General features: G+C 41.8%; 1 protein-coding gene across 1 annotated transcript; it reads left to right on the top strand.

Annotated features, from left to right (window-relative positions):
• The first annotated feature begins 2402 nt into the window (after positions 1–2402).
• LOC103355855 (ubiquitin-protein ligase E3A) lies at positions 2403–17155 on the top strand. Its single transcript, XM_008279784.1, has 11 exons — positions 2403–2697; positions 3376–3420; positions 4212–4516; positions 4625–5877; positions 5970–6114; positions 8180–8385; positions 8516–8680; positions 11422–11577; positions 11667–11740; positions 11868–12011; positions 12479–17155. The coding sequence occupies exons 1-11, from the start codon at positions 2621–2623 to the stop codon at positions 12597–12599; spliced, it is 2691 nt and encodes an 896-aa protein (XP_008278006.1). The 5' UTR covers positions 2403–2620; the 3' UTR covers positions 12600–17155.

Raw genomic sequence — 17155 nt, 5'->3', positions numbered from 1 at the left:
ATATATATGACTTCAAATATACTTCTTGTACTACAAATTAGATTTTCAATTTTGCAGATATAGATGTTCAGATGTGGTGAGGCAATGTCAGCTTAGTCACATTAAGTAATTAATAATTGATAAACACGTGTGTTTTTTGTCTTGACATGTGGCTGAAGCAGTGTTTCCTGTCTGAGCACCTCTGAGGGTTTGAAGCGGCACGTGGAATTAGAGCTTATATGGAGAGGCTGAGACACAAACCCACCAAAAAGTGAAAATGGGTCCTTACGATGTGATTAATTACTATAATCTGTCTTTGTCTGGAGCTACATACACTGGATTTAAACACTTGATAGCATGGTGTCGGGAGCAGGACAGACAGACACTAACAGCTTGTTATCAGAGCTGATGGATGGTAACAGGTTGGTAGACACACAGATCAACAGGCCTGTCAGGATTCTTTCGACGCTTTTACTGTGATAGACGGTGGCAGAAATAAGGTTGGAGGAATCTGTTGTGATGTAAGAACAATAGTGTAAAGCTAGACAAAATGCAAAGACACAAGAAGTTGATGTTTTATTCCAAAAAAAACCTGAATGTTGCCTATCACAGACATGACTCCATGTGTTCATTTCGCCTCAAAGTCCAGTTTAATAAAAGCAAGGTGGGTATAAATAGCAAAAGTAAGTGTGTGTGTGGTAATTTGGTTAAATTAGGAATATGCATCATTGAAGCTCAATAAGAAATGAAATCCAGCAGCCTAAGAGCCCTGGTCCAGTCATTGATTAAAGGCTTTCATGGACAGTTTTTCTTGTTTCAATCACATCCCCAATCTTGCTGTGACATATGATATAGAAACTGAACATTTAATAGTATTTTTAATACTATTAAATTACAATATAATGGATTTTTTTTCCCTCAGTGCTTGGTTACTTACAGTATTCAAAAAAAGTAAATATCCCCTGTGCAATAATATTACTTAAGTTCTATTTGCATTAAAGTAATTTTTTTTGTATAACAGTAGGTATTTGCTCTTGTGTCTAATTAGAAGCTAACAGTTTAGATTTACTGTATTAAAAATACAGCCCCATCCGTGGAATGTAACAGGAGTGAATACACCATTCATAACCAAGGTTCAGTTTTTTTATTTCTTAAATACTTCAAACATCCATCTTAATTTTTGATGACAGACTCAATCCTCCTCTGCATGGTGGATACAAACGTCTGTTTGTTCTGCAGATTGTTTTTTCTGTTTTCTTTAAAATATCCCATTGTTTTTTTTTTTTTTTTTTTTTCTTTAACTCAAGTCAGGTGGCATCTTGGCACAGATCATAGTTGTAACAATTTGTGTGATTTTGGCAGTTTGCTGTAGATCGTTCTCATGTTGGTATATTTCTCTACTGCAAAGCTTCTGCAGACTTGGAGTCATCTTGTCAGTCATTATTGTGATATGTCCACAAACCCTAACCCTATAAATGTCATCTTCTCAACACCTTTTGCTCTCACGGAACCCCATATTATCACACTACCACCCCTGTCCTTCATTATCAGGACGATGCATTCACTGTGGTAGTCCTGGCCAGATTTATGCCAAATATGCTGGATTCCATCTGAGCTGAGCAAATGTATCTCGGTTACATCTGACCAAAGAATGCGCTGCAAATATTCATATTTCTTCATCAGAGTTTTATCTTGTAGTCAAAGAGAAAGCTGCTATGTCGTCTATATAGCATGTAAACTGTATTTCACACTGTCACATGAACTGTGTCAAGCCTGAAGCACTTACCCATCTGGTCAGAGCTAAACTATGCAAACAGTGCAGCGATCATGGCGTCATTTGAGGACAACGGCCACTAATTAGTGATTAGTGTTAAAATGATTAGTGGTATTATGGCTCATTCTAAACCTCCAGATTACTGCTGCAACTGTGTTTCCACTGATTTTTTATTTTTTTTGTTGATCTTCCTGCATCCTTTTCCATCTACACTCAGATTTTTCAGTTTCTCTGGTAATTCTTTTCCACGTGGAGCCATGATGCAGACATGCAGGTCCTAAACTAAGACAGTTGTGATTTTCACAGCTCATTTTATACCCATGTCCTTGCAGTTAGGCGGATTGGAGACCACTGGTGTATTCAGGTGTGTGTCAGTGATCACAGGTATTCATTACCTAATTTGCCATCTGTATTTTTAATATAATCTTGCAAAAGTATTTGTTTTTTTAATTCATAATGAGATCAAATACTCCACTGTTCAGCTTAAAAATAATGCACTTTTTAAGTTGTGATTAAATTTTGAATCCTGCTGCACAGAAGTGTACTGACTCCTCTGTTAAACCTCCATAACATCGTGCTGAGTCCAGTTCCTTGCAGCATTATGATCCATTCCAGCAGGTCTTGAAGCTAGGACGCAGTGCATTGTGGGACGTGGGCTGATGGTGAAGTCAAGATGGCTGCGAACCTCAGGCAGAGGAAAGAGCCTGCAGTAGGAAGGCCGTGAATGAAGTTTTCAATAGAAAATCCTTCGTCGCTTCCCGATCACACTGAAACCATCGTGCTGTTGGAGTTGCGATCAGCCCGTGGAGGACTTAAAACATTCACAAACAGCAACAGAATAACAAACAACTGAGGATAAAGTCTCGTATGAATTCCGACGAGAAGGAGGACTGTGAGTGTGCGCCACCACAGGCCGAGACTAGCCCCGCCAGAGGACCTGATAGGTGGGGACGCCGGCAGGAAAGAGTCGGGGATGCCGGGGATGCTAGGAGGAGCAGTAAAACAGATAGCTAGCTAGCTGTTGCTGTTAGCTGCCTGGATTCTGATGCGCTGCTGTTTTAATTAGTGTATGCCGGCAAAGTTCTTAGCAAGCACCGGTTGATTAGAAAACGTAAATGTTTAGTTTGGAAACAACAGTTGTGCATGAATAATAATTGAAATAAGGCCAGCAGGCTAGCTAGTATTTGCTACATTAGCTTGCTAAGTCGGCGTCAGACTGTGCAGGTCCCTGACATTTCTCTGGCTTCACTGGCCTTATTGTCCTTCTACGACTGAAGTGCAGCGTTTTGTGTGAAGCTTTTTTCTTATAAACACTAACAGAACACGCTAATTTGACGTGGCTGCACATTTAGCATAAAGCTGCGACCTAAATCACTGTAAGGGTAACCTGGCTGCTTGTAGCTACAAGACACCGACTCTGGTGTTGCTCTTCAGCTAGCATGCCATTTTCTCATCTGTCCTAAAGAACATGCAGTTTCTAAATGAGAGCATGTTCCGATATTGCCACAGACTCCTAAATGCAACCATCACGGAGCCACTACAGTATTCAATGAAGTTGTGTCAATGCAGAACATCGTGACCTCTGCTGTGCCTCTTATCCTTATTGTTTGTCGTTCAATTAGAGAATACGAGGAGCCTGAAATAGAAAACCCAGAAGCAAGCCGAATGTAAGTCCAACTCATTTTCTAATACAACATATATGTACATGTTTGCACACAAAGCTGGCCCTCTGCACCAGCAGCTTAGATCACTCTTGTTTAGTCTGTTCTCACTTCTTTTCCTGCCATGGTATCCCTGCTGATAGTGGTTGTCATACTATGATATTATGATCTTGTTACCTTAGGGTCATTTGATTGTTTTTAGAAAGCACAGTTTCATTCATTAGTATTTTAAAACACTGATATGTGTTTGAATGTTTAGAAAAAAGAAGTGCTGTGAGTGCATCTTGAATGCAAATTTTAGTTGAGCTATTATTCATGCAATCAAGAATGAACTTTGGAGCGAGCCTTATCTTTTTTTTTTTTTATGTTCATTATCAGCTTATAAACGGATACTGGCTGACGACATAATGTCTGATTTATCGAACTGTCAAAAATTTATTGATATTGACTTCTAGTGTCGGCTATTCCACACCCAGCACCCGTCATCGCATACTGATGTTTCTGTAATTAACAGTTTCAGACTTCATAATAAGGTCTATGTCTACAACAAAGATGGATTTTTGTTTTGCTAAAAGCTTGTTTACGAAGTGTCAGACAATGCAAGGTGTGGATCCTTCATAACAACCAAATCCTAGCAGTCTAACAGATCAAACCTGCATTTAATAAATGTTGTGAATGTAGTTTATGTTACAGTACAATGTACAGCTGTCTTGTGTTGTTTAATGTGACAAACTCTCAATAACGCCCAACCATCACAGTCATTCTCATCTCTTGTTGTGCTTTACCTCTGAACGCAGGAAGCGAGCCGCTGCCAAACATCTAATAGAGCGCTATTACCACCAGTTAACGGAGGGCTGTGGGAATGAGTCTTGCTCCAACTCATGGTGTGCCTCGTCAGTCGGCTTCAACCGCATGGATAACAATGCAGCGGCGGTCAAAGCCCTGGAGCTCTACAAGGTCAACGCCAAGCTGTGCGACCCACACCCCTCGAAGAAAGGCACTGCTTCTGCCTACCTGGAGAGCAGCGCTCACAGCAACTCAGCCTGCAGCAACAGAAAGATGAACCACAAAGATGTCCACTCTGTACGAGACAATTTCAAAGGTGAGCTGGTGCCAGACGTTTAATATTTGCATATTGTTGGTGAATGAAACAGAGCTGAATATGCTTTATATTCTGTTTTAACCATGCAATGTTTGGTTTTGTGTGTAGATGTAAATTACCTAACAGAGGAGAAGGTGTATGAGATCTTGGACATGTGTGGCGAGAAGGAGGATTACTCCCCCCTGATCCGGGTAATAGGTCGGGTTTTCTCCAGTGCTGAGGGTCTGGTGCAGAGCTTCCGGAGGTCCAAACCTCATACCAAGGAGGAGCTAAAGTCTCTCCAAGGTAAGGATGAGGACAAAGATGAGGATGAGAAGGAGGCAGCCGCCTGCTCTGCTACAGCTATGGAGGAGGACTCCCCCACCTCATCTTCGTCATCTCGGCTCGGAGAGGGCTCCTCAGGGGAAAACGATGTCCAAAAGCTCGCCCCTGATGAGGTGTCAGTGGACATTGAAGCTGTGCGGCGCGTCTACGAGCGCCTCCTGTCCAATGAGAAGATAGAAGCCGCCTTCTTGAATGCACTGGTCTACCTCTCACCTAACGTAGAGTGTGACCTGACGTACCACAATGTGTATTCACGAGACCCAAACTACCTGAACCTGTTTGTTATAGTGATGGAAAACAGCAACCTTCACAGCCCAGAGTACCTGGAGATCGCTCTCCCGCAGTTCTGTAAGGCCATGAGCAAACTCCCGCTGGCAGCTCAGGCCAAACTTGCCCGCTTGTGGTCGCATTACAGCGCCGAGCAGATCCGGCGCATGGTGGAGACCTTCCAGCAGCTCATTACCTACAAGGTGATCAGCAACGAGTTCAACAGCCGCAACCTGGTCAACGATGATGACGCGGTGGTGGCGGCCACCAAGTGCTTGAAGATCGTCTACTATGCAAACGTGCTGGGGGGCGACCTCGACATGGAGCATAACGAGGAAGAGGATGAGGAGCCCATTCCGGAGTCCAGCGAGCTCACCCTGCAGGAGCTGCTGGGTGAGGAGCGACGGAACAAGAAGGGCCCTCGGGTGGACCCGCTGGAGACGGAGCTGGGAATCCGCACCAACGATTGCCGGCGGCCACTTATTCCCTTCGAGGAGTTTGTAAACGAGCCTCTGAACGAGGTGTTGGAAATGGACAAGGACTACACTTTCTTCAAGGTGGAAACTGAAAACAAGTTCTCCTTCATGACCTGCCCCTTCATCCTGAACGCCGTCACCAAGAACCTGGGTCTGTACTACGACAACCGCATCCGCATGTACAGCGAACGGCGCATCACTGTGCTCTACAGCCTGGTGCAGGGTCAGCAGCTCAACCCTTACCTGAGGCTCAAAGTGCGCAGAGACCACATCATTGATGATGCTCTGGTCAGGGTACGTGTGGACAAGTACACTACATACAGTTTAATAGCTGTGGTTTAATTTGGAACACATTGCACTGATCTATTTCTGTTGTGTCTCTGTAGCTGGAAATGATAGCAATGGAGAATCCTGCAGACTTGAAGAAGCAGCTGTATGTGGAGTTTGAAGGCGAGCAAGGTGTTGATGAAGGAGGTGTTTCCAAAGAGTTCTTTCAGCTGGTGGTGGAGGAGATCTTCAACCCAGATATTGGTAAGAAAGCACAACTTGCATTTATGTTGCTAAACGGGGTGTAAAGAGGAACCACGTTTAATGATTTAAAGGCGCCGTTAGCAGACGCTGTGGTTTTAGAAGTCTGTTTTGAAACTGTCAAGAAGACTGTTGTTGCACATGCATAGTTTGTGGGCTTGTAAAACTCAGTTTTTATACTCATGATAATGTTTTACTAACCAGCTTCATTGCTGAGATACGGAGCTGTGAGGAGATAGCGTTCAACAGATTGTGTGGTATTACAGAGCTGGTTTAATTAAGTGATTCTAACACTTCACTGATGAGAGAACACGAATTACACCTGAAGTGTTCTGTCCCAATTATTCCACTGCTGTCTAAAACTGTGAGTATGCACAAGTGATTATTGTTACGAAGTCAAAGTTGAACAGAAAGAAATGCTCTCAAAATGTCATTAACATTTACAATAGGCAGTAAGTGTAATAATGTTCACCTTGAACGTGTACTTTTATTTTCGGTTTGTGTGGGCCTGATCATATTTGCAAGTTGGACAGTGACAGCTTCAGCACTGCAGCATTTTCACAACAACACTTCATCCTTATTTGTAATTTAATTAAATGTGTTCTATATTTCTAGGTAATTGTTTTGCACTTGGTTTTCATTTAACTTTATTTAGTAGTATACAGTCCAGATGAGGGCACAAAATGTGGCGAATGAGAGAGAGAATATCCAACAAAGGTCACCAGCAGATACTGCGTCACTATGACGCCCCACAAAGTTTCATCCTCATAGCAGATTGGAAAAGTTTAACCCATTCTATTCCACAAAAATGGAATTTCCTTTAAGTTGTTCCAGATTGTTTGAAGTTATTGTGGTATTCTGATGCTCCCACAATGGAATTACTGCAGATGTTCTTTCTGCGGTGCCAGAATAGCGTAAATGCAGCCTATATCCAGACAAAAAGAAGCAGCTGTCAAGCTTTACATGGAGGGCTGACTGGAACATTAAATATAGGCGGCGCAACAACTACTGTGAAAACATAATTCAAGCAAAAAAAATATCCAAAACACTAAAAACATTTCACGGTAATCCTTTTCCCCAGAGAAAGTGATAGTAGAAGAAGCACAGGTGTTTCTAATAACATTAGCAGTAGCTCTGTTCTGTTCCAGCGTCCCAGCAGGCAGCGACAGTGAGCCAGCACTCGCAATATCAGGACGCTGAAATTGAATTCAGCCACCGTTCATTCGATTATTTACACCTGTGTTTGTCAGTTTCAATATACGATGCCTCGAAAGGTCACGGAGGGGACTCTGTTACCTCGCGATTGGTTTTACCTCTTCCGATCTATGAGAGCGATCGGTGTGTTGGTCCCTTCCAGTTACACCACACTGCCAGTGTAGGGAAACACACCGCAGAAATGACAAAAACGACAGACGATGTGACACCTTATGTGAGGCATTACTCATTTTTAAAGGCCAGTCTCTGACAGGATCCAGCAGCCGGCAGTGAGCACAGCTGCAGCTGCTCGGCATGGCTGTGATGGTGAAGCTGGATATGGTTATTGTTCAGTTTTCGGCCGCTGCTGTGGTTCAGCTCATGAATAGGGCTATAAATATGCACAGCCGTACTACTTATAGTACAGGAACCTGCTGTTTTTCAGCTTAATATTTGACAATTTAACTTCATCTGATAACAGTTGTTTGTTTTAGTTGTGACCTGAAAGACATGACTCAGACACTAACAGAAGCTACAGTATTATCAGTGCTGTTAAATCCAAACTATATGAATGTTACTGCGTTGATCAGTTGTTTGTGCATATTTGATCACTGCTCTGCGACATTTAAAGGAAAGCCCTTCTCACTGGAGTTACAGTTACGTTACCTGCTGACGTTTTGCATTCGCTCTGCGTTTAAAGTTACCTGGAGGCAAACTAGTTGGACTACTGCAGGTCACAGAGTCTGGTGGCCACAGAATATATGTTCTCAAGACTTAAGAAATGTGCACATTTTTACTTAAACACGTTGAAACTGACATTTAGGTTGATTGTTCTGCGACTGCTCATTCATGCCATCTGTGTTTCCTCCTGCAGGCATGTTCACATATGACGAGCGCACCAAACTGTTTTGGTTCAACCCGTCATCGTTTGAAAATGAGGGCCAGTACACTCTGATTGGCATCGTCCTTGGTTTGGCCATCTATAACAACTGTATCCTGGACGTCCACTTTCCTATGGTGGTCTACAGGAAGTTGATGGGCAAGAAAGGAACGTTCAGGGACTTAGCTGATGCCAACCCGGTAAGCTTTACCTGTTCTCTGTCTGGATAGTTGATAGTTTAACTTTCAACACTGCCAGGTTTGGTTTTGTGAAAGGCTCAATGAGCAGCGCTAAGTTTAATATCTGTCTGTGCTGAACTGTGTTGCGAAGGTTCTGTACCAGAGTCTGAAGGAGCTGCTGGAGTACGAGGGCAGCGTGGAGGACGACATGATGATCACTTTCCAGATTTCTCAGACAGACCTGTTTGGGAACCCACTCATGTACGATTTAAGGGAAAATGGGGACAAGATTCCAGTCACAAATGAAAACAGAAAGGTGAGTTGAACAGAAAACTGCTGGCGTCATTGCAAAAGTCTGTATTTTCTAGGAAAACCTTGACATGTACTGAATCTATAACTGGCAGCAGCATTTAACACACCGGCTGCAATCAGTGACGTATTTTTATCATTATTTATTATCGTTGCTCAACAAAACATCTGAAAACGGAACACTCTGAGCCTCTGACGTGGCAGAAGAAGTAATCAGATCTTGCACTTCATTAACACAGTGTAATAAGTGTAATATAATGTATTATTACAGTTATTTACGCATTTATATGTTCATAAGGTTAATGTTGCAGCTGGTAAAGAGGAAGCTGATGTTAATATTTACAGCTGGGTAGTTTGTGAATTTCCCCCTTTATGGGGATCAATAAACTTTCATCATAATTAATAATATCTCACTGAGGGTTTTTGCAACAGCAACAGACGACATCATAAGTTATTTGTTGATTTTTGTATTATTGCTCTGAATATGCAACTAGTAGCTAAAGCTATCAAATAAATGCAGAGTTAAAAGAGCAATATTTGCCTTTTTAGTGGAGTAGAAGTAGGCAAGTCAAAATTTCCATGGATTTGTACTTGAGTAAATGTACTTAGTTACTTTACACCACTGCTGTCTGTATAAACCACCAAACATGCCTCGGCTCTTGAATGACACTGATGATGACTAAGTCATAGTAGCAGCATTTATTACATGTTAGGCGCTGTTATGTCTGTTTTATAGGAAGTTAAAAAACTACATTTTGGCAGGTTAACTTCTATTTTTTCACTCTACATTTTATTCCTGTAGCTAATAGTGGGAACCAACAGCGTTCCACCATATTGCATAGACAACAACAAACATAAAGCCGTCAGTGTTGAGCAGTGTTTAATTAATCAGTCAGTAATAACAATAATCCATATAACTAGTCAAAGGACTTGAGTTATCAGACACTTTCCCGCCCCCAAAGTCTCAAAAGTCAACTTGCGGAACTACATTTGTGCATACAAAGCAGAATTACTTCCTCGTGGCAAGGGTTTGGCGCTCGTGGACACTCTTCTGTGCTTGTATCACGTGTAAGCTCGTGTTTTTTTTATTTTTTTATGTGCACCGGTTTTGTGTGGACACCATAGTGTTGGTCGGCTGAACTCAGGATTGCTTTTGATGTGAAACTAAAGCCGACCAGCCACATTGCTGTGGTGGTAGCAAGGGGATTTTGACGAGAAGTCAGAAGCTCAACCACTAAATTGGTGAACTGAAGAAGCAGCGCTTGAAGTGATCCGTAAAAACCCTGTTTGCAAGATGTTCTGCACGTAGCTGGCTCAGTGTGTAGCTGTGGGCTTTTACTGTCATACTTCTGATATTTAAGTGGAGGTAAAAAGTGTGTTGGGTATTTAAAGGAGTTCCTCATTATGAAGTTAGCACATAGAGTGACACATATTAATAATGAGGAATCAGCTACGTTCTGTATCTGAGCTGGAACCAAACTAGTTTGCATTGCATGTTCTATTCAAGATTCTATTTTAGTTTAATATTTACAAATTCATATTTATATTTAGTTATATCAAAAAAAAGCATAAATGAGGTACAAAAAATTGTGCATCCTCCTCATTAAACCACATATACTCTGTGGCGCATTCATTCCATTGTTTTAGTAGATTTAACACCAATTGGATGTTTTGTTTTTTTTTTCTTAATAATTGCGATTAATGTAGAACAGTAACTCGTGGTTTCCTCCTGCTGAGTAAAGTCACGAATGCTGTAGATGTTCAGGGGAAATTTCCACACATCCACAAAAAAACAGATTTTTAATGTTGGGTTTTGTTCAAATTTGAAGACATATCATACCCTGAACAGTTCATACATTAGCATTATTCAGACAAGCTGTGAAAGTAGCTACGTGGTTTGAGACACGAGTGACCTCACATTTGTGAAAGACAGGAAGATTATGCATTACTTTCCAGCATTGCATCTCACCAACTAGGTGGCAACGTAGCGTGAAGTCGGCACTCGACAGACTCGATCCACCACCATCTGCTGAGCTGCAGCATTTACATGGAGAGCTGCTCTGATGCTAACCTTTCAATCTGCTGTGACTGACAGACGATAGCCTCGCGAACATAGCAAACAGATGTCATCTAAGCATGAAAGACACGAGGGTTACTGGGGACAGGGTTCTGTTAGAGCTGTGCAGAAAAGGGAGAGTCATGAAGATGTTGTTTATTAGCTTTTTGACTAGTTAACAGCTTATCACGACTCTTCACCTCCGTACTCTGATGCTATGTGATTTTGACAACCGGTGGAGTTGGAGCGCGCTCTGCTGGACAAACCATACGACGACACCATTGTTCTTGTATTCTTTTCGTATAAGCTTTCATATCAGACAGTGTATATGCAAATACTGATGTATCTGTGACAGACCTGCATCAGCTGATAAATCAGTTGCACTGCAGTGATGACAAAGTAAATGTTTCATAGTTTTATCATATGTCATTTTCCTTCCTCGTTCTATCTGCTTGTTATTATTCCTGACAGATGAGCTCCAGTTACTGTCTGGAATAATGTTCATAATGAGAAAAAAAACCTTTATATCAGCATTGTTTTGGCACAGAAGCAATGTTTCAGTGATGTAGAAAATCCAGACAACACGATCGATCTCGGATAAGTGGACACGTGTTTTACTATAACGGTTAAAGTGCACATTCATGCAAGATTATGCGATCAAATAGTAACCGTTCTTGGTGTTTGTTTCACAGGAATTCGTCGCACAGTACTCGGAGTACATGCTGAACAAAAGTGTGGAGAAACAGTTCAAAGCCTTCAGGAGAGGCTTCCACATGGTCACCAACGAGTCGCCGCTCAAATACCTGTTCAGACCTGAGGAAATCGAGCTCCTCATCTGTGGAAGCAGGGTGAGGTTAATTTTGTTAACCAGATGTTTGAATATGATGGGAAAAATTTGCTTAATTTTCATTCTTTTTTCTTTCATCTTTGTCTGCAGAACCTAGATTTCCTAGCACTTGAAGAAACAACAGAATATGATGGCGGTTATAACAGAGATTCTCGAATCATCAAGTAAGAAAATGTGTCCGTATGTGCAGGACTCTGCTGCTGTATGATGAGAATTACTAATAATTCTGCTGCAGCTGTTCGTTCAAAGTGTGAGCAGGACACACATTGTGACTGTCGGGTTTGTTTTCAGGGAGTTTTGGGAGACATTGCACTCATTCGGTGAGGAGCAGAAGCGCCTCTTCCTGCAGTTCACCACCGGCACTGACAGAGCACCCGTGGGTGGGCTGGGCAAGCTGAAGATGATCATTGCTAAGAACGGCCCTGACACAGACAGGTGAGCTCCCTTCATTCATAATCCTACCTGTCAGGTAGCATTAAAGCACAAGTTTGTAGGAGAAACTTTGAAGATTGATTGCAGGCTTCAGGGCGTGTTCAGACATGTGATTGCGTTTAACTTCATAAAAGGAGGCGTACAGGAGAGTGTGATGATGCTACAGGGTTGTTAGGTTCTTGTAAAAGTAAAGTTAAAAAGCTGTAGACCATATATACGTAAAAGCTTGTTTTCAGGGAGGATCTGCAAAGTCAGTGAATCACTTTATTCTCAACTATTAATGTGTTTGATTGCCGTAATTTTAAAGAAGCAATCCCAGGTTTCTTTCCTCCTCTGTGATGTTAAACTAAACAACTTTGTGATCGCCCTGTGTACATTTACCAATTCAGAAGAGGTCAAATCTTTGTCCAAGGCTTCCCGTTAGATGCTGTGAGCGTGACCGTCCGTGTGCTGTTGTTGTGTCTCGGCAGGTTACCGACGTCTCACACTTGCTTTAATGTGCTGCTGCTGCCTGAGTACAGCAGCAAGGAGAAGCTGAGGGAGAGACTGCTGAAAGCCATCACCTATGCCAAAGGGTTTGGCATGCTCTGAGCCCCTGTTCCAAAACAGACTCCTTCTCAGAAAGCCCATCAAACCCTGCCCTGCCCTTCCTGTATCAGACACAATCTAAAAGGTGACAAAAGACAGACCAGAGTATGTTTTGAGGAAAAGCAAGTCAATAATGAAAGAGGACAAATGGTTCTAATAGAGCGCTCTAGTAGTTCTGCTACTGTGCCTGCATCATCCCACATCAGTCAGTGTAAGCACAGAGACCTCCTGAAGTACCCACTCCCACATCCACATTATGTGAATGTGCTGCAGCCTCCCCTTCTTTTTTTTTTTCTATGTACAGAGAGGATCATTTTCCTTATTATTTATTTTAAGGTTAAAATGGGTTATTTTTCATGCCTGCCTGTTGTGATAGCTTCCCTACTTGGGGAAGGGGGAGGGTTAATATTAAATAATGTAAATTTGGGATGACACCATAACAAGTCAATATAAACCCTGTTTATTGAACAAAAACATGTCAAAGTAACCCTCGACTCTTGTCCACAGACAGAGAATCTAGTTTTAGAGTAGTCTTTACTGCAAAATATTGTATTCCCCACTGAAGAAAGAGATTTCGCTGACCATTCCACTCACTACCATTGCTTATTGTTTCCACCAAATCCATTTTGATCAAGGTAAGCATTTGGAAAATTACTGTCATTTGGTCCAAATAGGCACATTATCAAATAGCTGTTTCGTTTGCTTTTGGACCTTTTTCCTTTGTGGGGGGACACCGCAGGTTAGACTAAAATCTTGTCAGAGCTGTGTAAGTGCACTTAGACATTTTCAGAATGTTTGTTTTTCGGCCACAGGTTGCCATGATTGTTTGAAGCATTTTATTTCCTTGTCTTCCTGTGTTGACGATGCTAAATAAAAACAGTATTTATATATCAGTGCAGTTGGAACTACAATACGGTATTGTACTACAATAATGCTACGGAGGATGTACACATGTAGACTTGACGACGTTCTCAGATAAAGACATAGAGTTCTTCTTGTGCCAACCTACAGTCAGTTGATAGGTGAAAAACCCTGATGAGCACTTTGTGTTGTCTTTTTCTGGCTTAGTCTCACACTGCACAGTTAAGTTTATCCGGAACCTTCACATGTGAACCTTCACAGTGTGCACTGACAGATCTTTGCTACTTTGTGGTCTTCGGTTCATCGGACCTACGTCACTGGCTGTGGTTACACCTGTCATTTAACAACACAACAACCTGACAGGTGGTACAACTCGCAACAGCGTGTTAGGGCACAATCCCAACGCACAAAGCTGCAATCCAGGGTCAGACAATCCTGAAGCTCAGACAAGTTGCTTCCTTTGCTGTTAGACCCACAGTGCAAAATGCTAGCAGTGTAAAGAAAGTGAGAAATTAATCGAACTCATTTGAAAACCCTTTTCATCAACAGACAGGCCTTGTTAACTGTGTCCCCCTGCTTTGTTCTAAGCTAGGACCAACCTACGGACCTCCATACTGAACGCACAGATGACACTCGTGTCGTCTTCTGTGACTCCTGTGTGGACTCATCACTGTGATCAGATTTAGGTTTGGATCTGTCACATTCAGTAAAAGTGAAAACAGGTGTAACCACTGTCGATAAAAAAAAAAAAGGCAAAAAAAAAAGAAGTGCTAAGTAGTGCTTTCTGTTTAACAAGAATTTGACTGTGAAATCATCCCCCTACAGAGCAGGCAGATCTTTTGTATTTTGTTTTTAGTTCTCTGATCAGTGGAATAGGCTGCACTTGTAAAGGACTTGAGGAATGTCTGCATGATGTTCTTGCACACAGACTCGGTTCACTGGTTTAAGTGACTCTTTTTTTTTTTTTTTTAAACAACCTGGGTCTTGTTTTGTAGTTTTGGCCACAGTTCTTTTTATTTCTTTTTAATGCAGCAATTTCATAGTTTGACACATTTAATAGAGCGCAACAGGACAAGCAACGCAAGTTACCAGACACCCAGACGGGGTTTAAACCCTTCTGCAGTTTACCCAGATTATCTGAGCCACTTACTTGAAAGTAAAAGCAAAAATCTGCACGCTGGAAATATTGGACAAGTTGTTACGGTGCAAGTACAATGAAGAGTATAAAAGAGAGGTGAGTACCTTTGGCAATGTCAATAACTGTCAAATGATTCAAAATTGTATTACCTTACAGTAACTGTAGTTCAACAGTTGGGTGTTTGCTCTTATGTGGAATGAAGAAGAAACCGTTTAGATCTTCTGTGTTCAAAATACAGGCTCCAGAGTAGAAACTCAACAAGAGTCTGTGCAACTTTAACTAAGACTTAAATCTTTTATTGTTTCAGCCCTTTGTTGCACTACCTTTTAAAGTTTGTTCTTCTTTGGAAACTCTTGTGTGATTTTTGCAGTGCGTTTTAGATTGTTCCTCCTCTGCCAAGCTCCTGCAGACTGGAAGTCATCTTGTCAGCCAGTATTTTTGTACATTCATGGTGCCATTTATGAATGTCATCTACCTTTTGCACTCATGCAGCTCCATATTATCACACTCCCACCTCCGTGCTTCACTGTCAGGACCATGCATTCGCTGTGGTCGTCCTCAGCTGGACAAATTATTCTTATCCAGTAATTATCAAACTTCTTTCTTGTCTTTTAACGAAGTCTGATTTCTCAGACGTTATCCATTGAGGTTGACATTATGCAATGTCCTTCACACTGTCATAGAGTTTCCATTGGGCCCAGTGTGAGCTAGATTGTGCAAGTAGCGCACTGTTGTTGCCGCCATCCTTTCAGGAGGACGACCACTGCAGTCCTGATTAGCGGTACAATGGCTCGCTTTGTACCTGATGTGATAGTTGGTCACTGATTTTCATGTGTAACTTTTACATATTTGTCAAGTCTCTCAAACCTATTTCTCTGTTCCTGTGGCACTTCTTTTCTATGTGGAGCCATGATGCAGACAGTCAAAAGGTGCAAAACTGAGAAAGTTCTGGAGGCCATTTTACAACCATGTTCATGCAATTTGGCAAATTGGAAATGACAGGTGTTCTCAGTGTTGTAATTACAGGTGTGTTCACTGTTGTTGCATTGACATTCTACTGTGGAGCCTGTAGTTTCGGTATGTTCTTTGTAGCATTTGTTCTTGGCTGTTCATAAGAGGAAATACTCAACTGTTTAACTTAGAAATAATTATTGAAAGCTGATTCAATGTTTAATCATTTAAAGTGATATTGCACACTTGCTTCTGAACTCACTTCTGTTTTGTACTTGACTTGCTGCTCACACTGACAAAAGTCAAGGAGGACTTGCTGGTCATTGCGATGGATGAAACGATGACCATCAAGTCGGATTTCAAGGGTCAACTTTTGTACTGAATGGAAGCATCTTGAGGAAAACTATATATATAACCAAAAAAAAAGCTTATACGTAGCTATTAAAATTTGCCAACTTACTGGTCCTTAAACTCTTTCACTTCAAGTATGTGGTTAAGATCATTTGGGTAAATTGCAGACAAAAATCCTCACACCGATGTAAATCTGTTAGTTTCCCTCATCTTTAGACTCGGTATGAATTGCTGTAGCATTTATGTCAACTACATCTCTGAGCTCCTAAATGAAGCCGGCTCAGGTATCGTCACGTGGCGTACACATGCTACTTCAGTCTTTGTTTAAAGACAGCATCAAGTGTGAGCGTTCTGCTTGACCTTAGTCCAGCTGGTTTTCTTCAAGAGAAAGCGTGAACACAGACCGATCATGAAGGACGTTCACATCTGATGCCTCTTTGGTCTCGTGATAATACCTGAGCCGGCGACAAGTCTGCTGATGTCTGTTCACGGCAGATGTGTATGTTTTTAATGTGCACTTAAGAGGCGGTTGTTGGTAGGAGGTTGAATCTGTGGCTTCTCACTCAGACCTTTGAGGTTCCTGCTGCACTAGCGATGTATCTGCAAGAGGACTGTCTGATTGGTTGAAATGCTGCTGAAGGGGCCCGCAACATGCCACTAAACCACGGTGCTCAGATCACCGCAGTACACAACAACCCTGAGCCAGTCTTTCTGTTCAGTTCTCTTATATTTTTTTTCTCATCTTCATGGTTTCAGCCAGACCTGGGCCAAATGATGTTGGAGTACCTTTCACTTGTTTTTTTTAAGCCTTCATTGGAGTCACTTTGGACAGTACAAGGAGTGCCTAAAAATGTGGACAAACAATGGACTGTGTTGGAGAGTCACAACAGAATATTTGTGCGATTAAGAAGCTGGCGGGAATTGTTACTCTGCAGTAAACCTGTGGAGGTTTAAAACTAAAGGTTAAGAATTACTTGCAACGGTTATTGAGCCCAGGTCTGGTTCCAGCTGTTCAACATTACTTGTACCTCTGTTTTGTAATGCTGAAGATGCTGCTCGCCTGGACATGTGAAAGGGCTCTTAGAGCCTAGTGAAGGTAAAAGGTGAAGGGTCAACCTGATCTTGGAAAGGGAAGCAGTTTTCATCAATTGGTTTGATGCAACAGTTAAATTCTACAAGATACAAACTGATGAAAGGCTAAAAGTATTCAGTGTTGTGAAAACATGCTAAATAAAGATGACTGCTTTTTTCCAACTTG

This window comes from Stegastes partitus, unplaced genomic scaffold, assembly GCF_000690725.1.
Source record: "Stegastes partitus isolate 25-593 unplaced genomic scaffold, Stegastes_partitus-1.0.2 Scaffold170, whole genome shotgun sequence".
Taxonomy (NCBI): Eukaryota; Metazoa; Chordata; class Actinopteri; family Pomacentridae; genus Stegastes; species Stegastes partitus.
This window is presented reverse-complemented; position numbering and strand designations above follow the sequence as displayed.